Source organism: Aspergillus clavatus, genomic scaffold (assembly GCF_000002715.2).
Source record: "Aspergillus clavatus NRRL 1 1099423829792 genomic scaffold, whole genome shotgun sequence".
NCBI lineage: Eukaryota > Fungi > Ascomycota > Eurotiomycetes > Eurotiales > Aspergillaceae > Aspergillus > Aspergillus clavatus.
Window position 1 is genome coordinate 174,119 of NW_001517107.1, and position 13,655 is coordinate 187,773.

Genomic DNA, 13,655 nt, shown 5'->3' on the forward strand with positions numbered 1-13,655 from the left:
CAAAGATATAGGAAGGATGAAGGTATAGAGAGACACATCTGCACAGAGATCCATAGCCACTAGATACGAGCGCAGAGTCGATTATCAGCCCGACGCTTACTCCGTGCCAGATCTTGGATGAGACTCTGTCACACCTGAGAGGACTAGACCCATTCCGAGGAAAAGTAGAACGGCTTTCTATCAGAGTGCATCGGGGAGGAGGCTGGGAAGTGATGTAGGAAAATTGTAAGAGAAATTGGTTGAACCGTCGAGACTCGACTACTCGAAAGTCCGTCGGCTTCACCCCACATTGCCTCCTCCACGGTTCTCCACAACAGGATGTGGGATGATTCTCAGTCTTAGAGAGACATAAGATATGCATTAGAGATGGACTCACATTGATTGTTGGTTAGCAGTAGTAGTAGTAGTAGTATGGCTATGAGTATTATCTATCGTTTGTGTTTATATATTGCTGCAGGTTGTTATAGAGTAATTGCATGTATTTGAGAACGCCTGATGGGGTACAATACCATACAATACCCCCAGGCTCGGTCCTTCGAATATATTTCCAGAGTTACAGAGTAACTAAGGTAGTAGGTAACTAACTACATGTATCATGTATGATGAATTGATTATATCCAAGTGCTCCGTAGTATCCATCAGACTAGTACTATTATCAATCAATCATATTAAGTATCCAGAGTTGAAAGAGCACCCTGACCATAGTACTCCGTACACTCCGTACAAGTTGCTGTCTCGCAAGAACTGCCGATCATCGGCACTTTGACAAACTCGTGAATTTCTCAATTCTCAACATCTCCGTGGATCAGATTGAGCAGGAGACTAAAGGGGATTAATGATTCTAGTACCTAGTACTAGTAGCATCCATCTCAGAGTAGGCTACAAAGCTCAATTGCCCATGAGATGTGAGAACACTACTACTACATCCCACTTAATCATACCTACCTTGGGTTAATCTTGGACCGAGCCTCCCCGGCATCCCGAGTCGGTAAGTCTCCATTATATAGTTCCCCCCCCATGAATAATAATTAACACGATCGATCTGTATAGAGTAATAATAGAATTGACAATGTATCTAAAAGAATTTGTCACACAAGAGGTATCATTTTGGGTTAGCCTTCGACCGATATGATATGCTCATTGTTTGGTGCAATGGCTGTCATATAATCCATAGTAACTCCATCAACATGGATGGTACTCACATTGGATTCTCACAAAAAGACGCAATTGGGCATCGGATAGAACTGATATCACTCTGAAAGAGTAGCCAATTGCTTCCGAGAGTGATCTCAGACTCAATCTTCTGAGCCTGAAAGACTTCAAGAGGGCAAAGAGGGAAGAGGGAAGAGGTACTATTGACCCGGCTAAGAGCTTTGCCGCGACCCACATCCCCAGGCGGTAGCACAGGGCAGAATCTCCATCTAGGGAAAAGCACATCGACCAACCGGCAAATCATCAGTGACGCCCTCCGTCCGTTCGACTCTAACCACCAACTATTATTCTGATCATAAGTGAGTCTCGCAAATCATAATCTGCTGCTCCATGATAAATAAGAAATACAATGTTTTCTTGCAGAATCATCAAAACACTCCCTGCTGCATCGTAATTGCAACTTCCTTACCGTTGTGTTGCTGGGGAACCTCGTCTTAACGCCCATTGTTCGCTTCCATCAAGAGGAATGCTTGCAGTGTAATGAGCTTAGTTTTGGCGCAGAGTTACTTGAAATATTGAAAAAGAAAATGGCGCTCTTGACGATCACTCTCTCTGGTTGAATGAGGATTGATTCATTGTCTCTACAGTGATTCCACGTTACCTTTGTCGATTTCTTTTATCGGGATGATGCCTCCGGCCCCAGACCTCAGCCCGCGGCGGGAATTCAACCCTGATGCCTCCTTAGTGCTGGTCGGCATCCGAGGGTGCGGGAAGCGTTCCTTGGGCTTCGTTGCGGCTGCTGCTTTAAAGCGACGTTTCATCACGGAGGACCATTACTTCAAAGAAGTCACCGGGCTCACGCGGCATGAATATCTTCAGCACTATGGCAGCCAAGAGTTTCAACGTCGCGATATCGATGTTCTCAAGAAAATGCTTGATAATCATCGTTCGCAATGTGTCATTGAGTGCGGTCTTGGGAGCCTGACTCGCCCGGTACAGGAGCACCTCCGTTTGTATTCGGCAACCAATCCCGTCGTGTACCTTGTCCGTGACATGGATCGCATCCAACGCCTGTTAGGCTTAGACGAACAGGCAGTCAGGTTACTCTGTGAGAGCGACCCTTTGCACAGGACTTGTTCGAATTTCGAGTATTACAATGTAGAAGACCGTTCCAACATGTCGGCTCAGACTGACGAAGACACGGCGGACCGCCGTTCGATCAGTTATTCGTTCAAATTACGAGAGGCGAAGGAGGATTTCACTCGTTTTGTACGTTTCGTCACCGGTGCAGACGTGGATCAATCCGGCTACGATTCACCGTTTGTGCTGTTGGAGACACCTCCCGAACTGCGATCCTTCACCCATGCGATCTTCGTCCGCTCTTCGAATTTGATTGAAGGGGCTGTTGACTTGGCGGAGCTGGAGTCGGGTGGAGATGCGATTGAGCTCTGCGTTGACCGCTGGGGCTCAACCATGGCAAACACTGTGAGCAGGCAGGTCTCCTTGCTTCGCAGGAATGCCCGGACACCCATCGTATTCTCTATCGACACCTCAGCATCTGGAATCGGTAGCGGTGACCTCTCCTCGGCCCAATTATCCAAGCTGTACTTTCATATCCTGGAGCACGGCTTAAGGCTGGCAGTGGAGTATCTAGCCGTGGATTTGGGTCAAGATCAGTCCCTGTTGAAACGGGTGATTCGCAACAGGGGCAGAACAAAGATCATTGGGCATTACGTCATTGAACCATCCTCCTGCGTGTCTTGGGAGGATGATGAGTGCCTTTCCCTTTATATCGAAGCTGAAAAGCTTGGTTGTCAACTTGTGCGCATCCTGCGGGTGGCCACCGAGCGCGAAGATAATGCAGCCGTTGGCAATTTCACAAACAAGATTCAGTCCTTATCCGGAACGCACCCACCTATAATTGCCTACAATACAGGCAGTCTGGGGAGAACTTCTCAAGTCTTCAATCCAGTACTTACTTCCGTGACCCATCCAGCGATCACGCGTCATTTGAACAATGGCAGGGACGCCTTGATCACTTCACAAGACGCAGTTCAAGCCTTATTCCAGAGCTATACGCTAGACCCTCTTCAATTCTACATTCTCGGAGGAAACGTCGCGTACAGTCTTTCGCCTGTCATGTACAATGCTGCTTTCCGCCACTGCGGGATGAGCCACACGTACAGTATCCCCGAATCTCCCTCCCTTGCGGCATTAGACAGACTCGGCCGTGACCCGCATTTTGGAGGTGCGAGCATTGTTCAGCCATGGAGAGTACAGGTCTCTCAGAAACTGGCCTCAAAAAGCAGACATGCTGAGGCTATCGGAGCGATCAATACTATCATGCCGTTACGTGCACGCGCAGATGGTACCATGTTTCCATTGCAAGAGCAGGCCAGCCGCCGTAATCAGGCGGGCCCCGTCCTGGGATGGTATGGAGAAAACACGGATTGGGTGGGTATCATGACTTGTATTAGTCGTAATCTGTCCCCCCGCAACGCCATCAGTTCCTTGAAAACCACAGGATTGGTGATCGGAGCGGGTGGCATGAGCCGAGCGGCAATCTATGCAATGCTTCGACTGGGTTGCCGCAAGATCTTCATATACAACCGAACTACATCGCGCGCGGAAAGTGTCGCACGCCACTTTAATTCTTGGGCTGCATCGCAGGTAGGGTCAGCTCAAGTGGTCCGGGTGCTGAGATCGCTTCAAGATGAGTGGCCATCAGATGCCAGTCCTCCGTGCTTGATCGCCTCCTGCGTGCCTGCAGATCCCGATAGAGATGAGCCTCCAGCCAACTTCGAAATGCCGCCACAGTGGCTCGGAAGTCCGACTGGGGGCGTGGTCTTGGAGGTAAGCCGTCCCTTGATTGTATTTGACAGTGAATTCTCAATTAATTGTTCTGTTGGCAAATAGTTTGCATATAAACCCCTGGATACCTCATTATTACGTCAGATGCGTCGATTCCGAAGCGAAACTGGCCGGCCATGGGTTCTGGTAGATGGTCTTGACAACGTTTCAGAACAAGCCATCGCGCAATTTGAACTCTTGACGGGACGAAAGGCGCCTCGCCGATTGATGACATTCGAAGCTCTTCGGAATTACGTTGGTGAGAAGGGACCATTCGACGAGAGGGCGATTCAGTCACGGCTAGATCACGTCTGATTAGACATTCTGATCACAGAAGAAGAGATCGACGTCTTGAAACTTGTACATAGTAGCCATATCATATTTGAGAGCAGGATCGATCTATAAATATAACCGGCAAACATACCCGTAGACACCCACAGAATATCATTCATCTGAGAGTCACTACAAAGATGGTATTATTTGCTCAACACATTGGTAAATGATAGAGAGAATATAAGCCAACAAATATTTGTTTGAGCATTGTTTTTTGAAAGATGCTTGTTGCTAAAATTATGAGTCCCCAAACCAGGATGAGGACATGATCACGTGTGTGCATTGTTGGGGTCTGCGGATCTCCATCACTTACAGGGGGTATCCGTGGTCCAGATCTTTGAATGTCCGCCAGGAGATTGAGTCCATCTGTGTCTCACACGACAGAATGGCCTCCTGCACCTTATTACTCTGTTCTTTGACGTAAAATGGGAACTAAAAAGGGCTCCGTTCTTCCCTATCGCAGGGGTTCTGGGTCCTCCGAAGCGGACTTCTTCGACATCCCCGACGAGCCATGCCTTGCCATCGTGAAACGACAACTACGACGTATTCGAACCTGGATCATTTTCCTAGTGCTTGTCCTTCTGATCCTTTGGTTCCGCCGTGAACCGGCACCGCCGCCGCCAGTTTCGCACCTCGATTATGATACAGTAGATTGGTCGCGCTACGCGTATAGCCAATATGCGACATCGAGCGCATATCTCTGCAATGCCGTGATGGTATTCGAGGCACTGGATCGTCTGGGCAGTCGAGCTGAAAGGGTCCTTTTTTATCCAGAAGGTTGGGATTTGTACGTCTCCGATAACCGGGACAGAGATAGTCAACTATTGCAGCTCGCCAAGGAGAAGTACAAGGTGGTCCTGGTGCCGATTGACCCGAGTATCATTAAACCGGGAGAAGGTGAGTGAAATGAGAACTCGATCACGGAACTCATCTTGCCTATTTGAAGACGCTAACCCGTGGCCACAATCAATTCAGGTTCAGGCGAATCCTGGGACAAGAGCATCACGAAATTACTTGCTTTTGGCGAGACAGAATACGACCGCTTGATCCATCTTGACTCCGACGTAACGGTACTTCAGGAAATGGACGAGCTTTTCTTCCTTCCTCCGACAAAAGCGGCGATGCCGCGGGCCTACTGGACACTTCCTGAGACAAAACAGCTATCGTCCTTGCTGGTCGTAATTGAGCCTTCTTACCGAGAGTTCACTGCTCTGATGGAAAGGGCGCAACCAGCTCTCTACGGTCAGGTGGATACCAGCCTTGACAACGATACTCAGCGGTATGATATGGAGCTTTTGAACAGCCGATATGGCGATTCGGCCCTTGTGCTTCCGCATCGGCAGTACGGGTTGATCACCGGGGAATTCCGAAAGAAAGATCACAGATACTTTCTCGGAAACGATTACGAGACCTGGGACCCCGACAAAGTCTTGGCCGAAGCCAAACTTGTACACTTTTCAGACTGGCCGCTACCTAAGCCTTGGGTTATGTGGCCGCAAAAACTGCTGGCTGAATTATTGCCAAAGTGTGATTTTAAGCCCGGCACGTCCCAGGAGAAGGGGTGTCGGGACCGGGAGGTTTGGAAATCACTTTACCAAGATTTCCGTCAGAGACGAAAGGTTTCTAATCCCACATCGGCATTGACGAAAAGAGAGCTCCTGCTAACGTATATACTTTAGGACATCTGTAAATTATTAAGCTATCCTGCACCGGATTGGCCTCCCATAGAAAAGCCTCCGAGTGACGGATCTTCCGGCTCCTCGTGATATGGACTTTCATAGTTTCTTTTTTCCAGTGACAGCATATACAGCGGCGTCTTAAGGAGTTACGATGGGGGGATCAGTGGGCTTATGCATATAACACAGTTCGGTGTATACCGCGGGAATAAATTGTTCAATGCGTCTCGTATATAGATTCTATTTATAGATATGCTAAATTTCATCCGTGTTCAAATATACCTGTAACCTGCAGAAAACAGGGTCATCCTAGCCACATTGACAAGCTTATGTCTTAGGGCATCAGACTTGGTCTTCTGGGCAACTCGTCCTACAGAGCATCACACAGCATGATCATTGACTTTGAAGTCGATATCACTGCGCTGCATGGCAATTAGACAGTGTGTACATCCAATCAATGCCCCCTTATTGCTAGATGTCCGGCGTATGATACCCCCCCGCTTTAGATATTCGGCAATAAACAAGCTGCCACGATCTCTGGCTAACAGGTCCCCGTCCCTGTCAGCTTCTCTCAGCTCTCGCTAGTCTGACAATGGTTTTAGACCCACTGATTTTAATTTGAGGTGTGGGATCACTCGCGCCGTGGTAAGTAATATACGGCAACTTTTCGTATCATTTGCTGCATATCCTTTTAGGTGCTGGCTTCGATGACGAAGTATTTGTGTTGGAGGTCTTGGCCGAGGGAATGGAAATGTCCCTGGCCCGGGCATGCAAGGACTTGGTGCTGCGGCACTGGAGTCCAAGCAGAGAAAGCCTCGAGCATGCACGGTGGGCGCCCAGGAGCAGTGGAACTATGTGCAAGGATAGCAGCATGTACTCAATGGCACTTGAAAGTTCCGGGTCACATAGTCATGCTAATATTAAGCACCAAGGGAGCTTGGAGATCCTCCGAATGCTTAGAAGCATATGCCTGGTGGAGGGAAATCAACTCGGGTGGCCCGAACCGGGTCCACTGAAATGTGAGATCTCAGTCACTGGAATATCCCATGCCTTTTCTCCACCAGGCCCAGACACCCCGCTGTTCCATCAAACCACCAAACTCTTTGCTGTCTCGACTTCGGATAGTCCGACAATGGGTCTCGCTGCTGGTTTCGAGCTTCGAGCATGTCCATTCACCTGGGAATCTTCGCCTTGAGTTTCTTTCGTCACCACCCCCGGCCGGCTTACGAGCTGAAAGTCTTTATACCGCAGATTGCGTACCACGTTGACCCATGACTCAACAGAGTCTTTGCCTTCCGCTTCAACATACATGATTCCCGGACAGCCTCCGGAACGAAGAAGTACGAAACAATTGTGCATGTCCGCTGCGCGTTTCAAGGCAGACACTTTCTTGCGAGATGTGATGTGGTGGGTGCGAATGAGGGCATTGTAGAGCATTTTTTAAGCCATCAAAGTAAGTTGGAACTTCGGTGATACCCAGTGTACTTAGAGAAAAGACATGACAAGAGCCCAGGAAATATGGCGTTGTCCTCTCTAGAGTAACCCAGTAGATGTGTTTATATTGCCATATTTCACCGCCATCGCTGAGCTTAGAGTGCCCTATGACGTCATATCAGCTTCTCCCCGTTGAAGCTTCAAGTTTGTGCCCCTTAAGGAAAATGCAAAGTGTCCTACTAAGAAAGCAGGGGTTTCGACTTCGCTTGTGATATTAGAGGTCGTTGAGACGATGAACACCTTACTTCTGGGAACATTGAAAGACTTTCATCGAATTCTGACAAGATAGCAGTGAGGCCAGATACATCAGGAATAGAATCATGCCACCAATACATGAGAGCCTTTCGTGCCTGAGCCTGAGCCCGCATTAACCAGGCCCTTCCGACACAAGATGCGAGAACGAAACCACCTTTAGCTGGCAGATGATTTGGCGGACACTGCTTAACAATGATCCATTGAGAGCCTAAGAAATATTGTCCCGATGATCGCAGCTATTGCATCACTCGTACCAAATAAGGGGCAGTATTCTGAATTCCGTCATCTCCAGACCTGAGGTGTCTGGGATAGTGTCCACGATATTGATGTACGCATCTCATGATCCAAAAATTGCTTAATGTTATGCCAAGTCATGAACGGCATATGTTCCAGTGCAATATGAGGGACTGTTCTACCATTTTCATTTAGATGCAAGGGCTTGGGATGCCTGTCGTGTCTTCGTTCCTCTCCTGCTACACTACCTTTATTCCTGGCGAGTTTCCCACATCAACACAAATTCATCTATGGTTCCTATGTCATTATGATGAGCCGGAGCTGTATTTCCGTTGAGAAGGCTATATCAAGAGGACAGAGCGCCCAAGGTGTCGTGTGCTTTCCAGCATGTTCAGTCTTTTCATAGTCCTCGGAACACTTGGTCCTTCACGAATACAAACAGTTCTACATCTATAGAGACAACAATGACAGAATCAGCCAGGGCAGCCATCTCTGAGATTTCCGGCCACGACCTCGACAAGTGGCTCCGCCCATCGACTTTTACAAACGAGCTAGAGGAGGTATTGATACCGTTCATCCTTGCTACTGGACCCCTGCTCTCGACTTTCCCTCTTCTATGAAGCTTGACTAACAGCGGTGGAAGTCCGTCAGAGGTCACATTCACCAAGAGTTGACCAGCTGGCTGGTATATCGAAAACTCGCAGCAGATTGTTCACGCAGTAACATCGCACTGCATGGATTCGCCATGTATGTTTTCTTTATTGTTTCCATCTCTGTCGGGCGTGTGGTTGTAGTCCTTCAAAGCTGACAGGTGGAACCAACTAGGCTTTGGGAAAGGAGTGCTAGAGAGTGCTTAATTGATATGACTTGGCTGGAGAAATATCTCATTACACGTGGAGGCCGATCTAAGCCCACAGACATCCAAGCACCGAAGATTGAGTGGCCAGATACGCCTGTCGACCCCGTCACCCCCTGTCGGGAGGTATTCATGGTCCAGAAGAAGCTCTTTGAGGATCTGGAACGACTGTGTTCCCTGGCTGAGAAGTCCCAGGACACGGCTCTGGTGACTGCGATCGAGTCACGATTTTTGCGTAAACATACACAGCAATTGAAGAATCTCGGTGATCTCCTGCAGCAAGTGGCTCGAGTCTCCAAGCAACCCGGGCTTGGCCTGTATCTTATTGACGCAGAACTACGCCATCATAACGGCTGCATCCCTTGGATGACCCTCAATAACCCCGATACTCATGATGAAGGAATCAGGGTCGTGACAAAGAAAATTAGCGAGGGGCTTGCACTTCAGTCACACCACGGAGGTGGTCATGAATAAAAGAGTTCTGGTGGTCATTGAATGTGTTCACATGGCCAACAGGGTGTCTCTATATTTCATGAGAGCTTGAGTGAATGCCTCGATTGGATAAGGCAAAAGCTTGTAGAGTGTGACATGGTGGATTATCTTACTAGTGCGTACTGGTCCAGATTTCAATGCTTTGACCCTGCAGTAATAGTCACAAAATAAATGATGATTTCTTATAAAGTTGTCTCTGAGAGGTGTTTTCAATCCTTGGGTCCAAAGAATCCTGTAGAACTATATTGGAACAGGTGGACTGCATCTAGATTCTTCATCCAAGACAGCACATTAGAAGTCTTGTATATCCCTGACTGCCATGTCTTGTATAGATGCTGATCTAACGTTCAACAGCACCATACCAGCAAAGACCTAAAATACCACCAAAGATAATCGCCACTGGTGGAGGCACCTTGAACCAAGCATTCTCTGCGTAGGTGACGGCTGCAACAACCACCCACCATGGCTCAATAGCAAGACTTTGGCCATTGCTGGCCTTGGGGGTGAGATACCCAATCTCCCAGAGCCTATACACAGCGGTAAACACCAGACCGACAGCACTGGCATTGACGCCCCTTAGCCAGTCGACGACCCATTTCTTCTGGCGCAGCACTCTCCAGAAGCTTTGCATAGCAACTGCCAGTGTGATACCGGGCACGAAGATGCCGATGTAGCCGAGGAAGGCACCGAAGATAGTCGGGAATTGAGACTTCTGGAGAGCAAGAGCACCCAAGAAAACGGCCAAGTTGAAGTTCGGGCCAGGGAATGCTTGAATAAGAGCCAGGCCGATCAGGAAATCCCTGCCAGACACCCAGCCGGGGTCGACGACATAGGAGCGAAGAAGAGGGATCACGACAGGGCCGCCACCGAAGATAATCGTCCCCGCCAGATACATGTTTGCGAATAGATCGAGGGCAAGTGGTGGGGCGGTTATAACGCCTCTTGCTACCATGATCGCGATGAATGATGCTGGATAGAAATCAGCAAGCGCTCACATATCAGAGCAGAGGAATGGTTAATGGCATGAGCATGCAGCTTACCGAAAAAAGCGATGCAGGCCATGATCCCAACACGGATACGGATGATATGATCCTGAGACGAGCTAACTTCCGAGGATAAAGTCTGCGTATCAGATGTCGACTCCGGGAGGGGCATTGTAGCCTGTCTAGTCTTTCGTGACCGCATATTGCTCTGGTTGACGGTTATCATTTGACTCTGACGATCCTGTTGCTCCTGGAGCTCCACTTCAGAGGGAACATCATTTGCCTGCCTGGCTTCTTCCAGGTGGCTATCCCTCCGTCTCCATTTCAATCTCGTCTTACGAATGAATTGGCTCATCCATCCATCCCATACAACAGTGGACATGCCACCAATCACCATCAGCAGGGGAAAATACCAGAGAGCATTGTAGCAGAGACCTGCGCACGCCCCAAGGATGACCAGAATGCGGGTGAGCTTGTCCTTGATTGCTTTCTCCGCTAGCTGGACTGCTGCCAAAGCAATGATCCCCACGGTTGAGGCATTCAGACCAGAGAGGAGTGCATATGCGATAGGGGGTAGGGAATCATTGATATTTTGAATTCCCAGGGAGAGAGCGTACATGCCTACCGCGCCGGGAAGACTGAGATAGAAGTCAGCTCCGTTTCGGTGAGTTGCTCATTGGGCTACCAGCAAGCAGAATAGAAAGTGTCTGGTTCCTCACCTCCATAGCATGAATACTAAAACGGCCGGGATGAAGCCCGCATGCAATAAAGCCAGGCAGAAGAGCATCTTCGTGCTCGCGGGGCCCGGTAGAGCTTGACAAATAGCAAAAAGCTCTTGATACTACAAAACAAAGCAGTCAGTACAGGGAGCGCTTTTCTATTGCGATGCAGCCTCACACTCTGCTCGTCCACCCATTTCTCCTGGCCCCCTTTGCCCTCGACAAACTTCTCATGGAAAATCTGGAAATGAACCGGTGGGCCTCCAAAGGCAGTAAATCCCAGATGCCACGTGCGACAGAAGACATCGCTTAATCGACTATATAGACCTTTCTTCTGCTGCTCTGTCGCAGCTCTCTCCTGCACACGCTGGTTCAAAGCGCGAAGCGAGGAGAGATAGCGGGAAAATGGTGCTGGGAGCTGCATCTCTCCCCGTATCCCTGGTTCTTAAGATCAAAAAGAACTTGAACCAGGTTGAGTTGAGAAAAGAAAGCTTCCGAGATTTATGTGTTTGAATCCGTTGTCCCTGGTCATCATGTTTATCATATTTCCATAGGTATAGAGACCCGGGGGGATTTTCTTGGCAGGTTGGCAAACCAGCCAGTCCCAGTGGAGGAATCTGTCACGATGTCGGGTCTGAGTGAGGCCATCATTCTCCATCACAAGTGGTTAGTGCCTGGGGCCAACTCTAATATCAGACTCTGTTCCTGCACATTGTCAGGTTGATATATACTAGATAGATAGATAGATATTGACTATCTACTATCTACTCCCTACTGCTATCACAATATTCATCTTCACTACTATACTAGTACCATTCGTCAGATCCCTTAGTGTCTAATCAACAGCAATGAACGGTTGCATTGTGTCCCTAAGGTAACCCCATGATCCTGTAATAGTACACTAGCAAATATCATAGAACGCATTCTGCAGACCTGATCCTCGGTATATCTTTCTTTTCCATCTTCTCAGCCATATCATACAGCATCATACAAGTTCATCAATTCGTAACGGTATCATCGCCTCGATTTCCATGTCTTCCTTGGAGTAATCCTATGCACCCTCGCGGCACTTATTCTTCCCTTCTGCATCGGCTTCGGACCCCCTTAGAGAAGCCCTTCCCGATATTCCATCCACTCGTTGGATCTGATATGAAGGTCAAACAGTGCCCCGCATGTGATTCTATCCAGTCGTCTGCAAGCTTTCTCAAATGCAGAATAGTACTGTCGATTCTCATAGAAGTCACCTCTTCCAAATCTTCGAGGCAGGCCGAGCAGCCCATTTGGAGGTGATAATAGGGGTTGAAGAATGACCATTTCCAGTGACCCTAACCCGCCATAGCTGCGATTCGTCAGGTTGGTCAGCAGCTTTGACACCGGATGTTCACAACCGCGAATGATCAAATATTCGAGAGACTCGGGCAGCTCGGGATCATCGTTCAAGAAGCATTGCTCGATCTCCAGATGTTGGAGGTTTGTAAAGGAAGCGAACGGTTCAATTGTTGGATAATCTTCCTGTTCCATAAGGCGAGGGCTTGTGAAATTGGTATTGACGACAATCACCTCAAGTGTCTCTTTCTGAGAATGCAGCATTGGAAAGATCTTGGAGCTGCTTTCCAACGCCGCCTCGTATATGAACATCTTAAGACCCTTGCACGAGCGCACGAGAGGTTCCAAGTCGTCTACCTCCATGTAACTATGGTTCAAGGAAAGAGATGTTAGGTTGGGGGATTGCAATGGAAGAAGCACCTTCACATGTCTAGCCCTCGTCACGTTCAGGTGCGAGATAGACAAATTCTCCAGGTGCGGTAGGCGCAGAAACTGTGCAATAATATCAGTCGAGATATCGTTGAACTCGGTTGGATCTGCCCGAAGGACGAGGTCTTTCAGATTGGATAGATGCTGGGACAGGAAGTCGGTGTTAGTCAAACGCCCAATTAAGCTCGATAATTCCCACCACCCTTCTTGCCTGAGCGTGATCTGAAGGTATTGTAGATTTGGTGTTTGAGACCAAAGTAGGGCAATCAGAGAAACGGCCTTTGTTCCAATGATAGACGATAAGAATCTTGCTTGATTCTCGACTGGAAGCTTCTGAGCACCATCTACTAGCAGTCTTATAGTCTTCGTCGTGAGTGCCTTTGGCCATCTTTCCGGACCCAGGGGCTCCCATTCTGAGGTATCGAGCATCACCTGGCGGACTCTTACTCTCAGGTCAGGTCGAGAGAGAAGGGTTCGAGTGAAGCAGAGCAGAGGTTCGAGACCATCGGAAAATCCCGAGTGCTGATGGCAATTGAAGCAGTGATATCTGCGTACGTAAGCCTTGAACAGTATCGGTTGAGCCAAAGCGTAAAGTTGGCGCGAAGTCAGGCACAGGGACAGGAGGACAGGGGTATGCTGGGGGGACTCAAAGTACTTGAGGATGAATAGAAGCATTTCAGGAGGCAAACGGAGGAGTCCCTGCATTGCGAATAGGAGGTAATGATTGGAAAGGTGCGTGAAGTCGGAGAGGGTAAGAAGCGTGGAGTAGAGGATTCCATACCGCTGGGAGGAAAATGGTGCTCGGCGTCAGGCACGGGCTCCTTAAGTGAGCACTACATGAGAGGTTGAGAACGAG

General features: G+C 48.7%; 6 protein-coding genes across 6 annotated transcripts, besides 1 other annotated feature; 3 read left to right on the forward strand and 3 right to left on the reverse strand.

Annotated features, from left to right (window-relative positions):
• The first annotated feature begins 389 nt into the window (after nt 1–389).
• Nucleotides 390–412: a microsatellite.
• Nucleotides 413–1,839: 1,427 nt separating this feature from the next.
• ACLA_043010 (repressor protein) lies at nt 1,840–4,317 on the forward strand (the record flags this gene model as incomplete). Its single annotated transcript, XM_001275008.1, has 2 exons — nt 1,840–4,005; nt 4,069–4,317. 2 exons carry the CDS (start codon nt 1,840–1,842, stop codon nt 4,315–4,317), a joined length of 2,415 nt encoding a protein of 804 aa, XP_001275009.1.
• Nucleotides 4,318–4,760: 443 nt separating this feature from the next.
• ACLA_043020 (glycosyltransferase family 8 protein) lies at nt 4,761–6,448 on the forward strand (the record flags this gene model as incomplete). Its single annotated transcript, XM_001275009.1, has 3 exons — nt 4,761–5,232; nt 5,311–6,001; nt 6,358–6,448. 3 exons carry the CDS (start codon nt 4,761–4,763, stop codon nt 6,446–6,448), a joined length of 1,254 nt encoding a protein of 417 aa, XP_001275010.1.
• A 649-nt stretch (nt 6,449–7,097) lies between these two features.
• On the reverse strand, nt 7,098–7,448 carry ACLA_043030 (uncharacterized protein; the record flags this gene model as incomplete). The annotated part of the gene is made up of 1 exon (XM_001275010.1): nt 7,098–7,448. One exon carries the CDS (start codon nt 7,446–7,448, stop codon nt 7,098–7,100), a length of 351 nt encoding a protein of 116 aa, XP_001275011.1.
• A 1,408-nt stretch (nt 7,449–8,856) lies between these two features.
• On the forward strand, nt 8,857–9,324 carry ACLA_043040 (uncharacterized protein; the record flags this gene model as incomplete). The annotated part of the gene is made up of 1 exon (XM_001275011.1): nt 8,857–9,324. The coding sequence occupies one exon, from the start codon at nt 8,857–8,859 to the stop codon at nt 9,322–9,324; it is 468 nt and encodes a 155-aa protein (XP_001275012.1).
• Nucleotides 9,325–9,682: 358 nt separating this feature from the next.
• On the reverse strand, nt 9,683–11,468 carry ACLA_043050 (putative chromate ion transporter; the record flags this gene model as incomplete). Its single annotated transcript, XM_001275012.1, has 4 exons — nt 9,683–10,311; nt 10,383–10,963; nt 11,045–11,166; nt 11,223–11,468. 4 exons carry the CDS (start codon nt 11,466–11,468, stop codon nt 9,683–9,685), a joined length of 1,578 nt encoding a protein of 525 aa, XP_001275013.1.
• A 680-nt stretch (nt 11,469–12,148) lies between these two features.
• Nucleotides 12,149–13,504, reverse strand: ACLA_043060 (F-box domain protein; the record flags this gene model as incomplete). Its single annotated transcript, XM_001275013.1, has 2 exons — nt 12,149–12,943; nt 13,355–13,504. 2 exons carry the CDS (start codon nt 13,502–13,504, stop codon nt 12,149–12,151), a joined length of 945 nt encoding a protein of 314 aa, XP_001275014.1.
• Between the last annotated feature and the right edge of the window lie 151 nt (nt 13,505–13,655).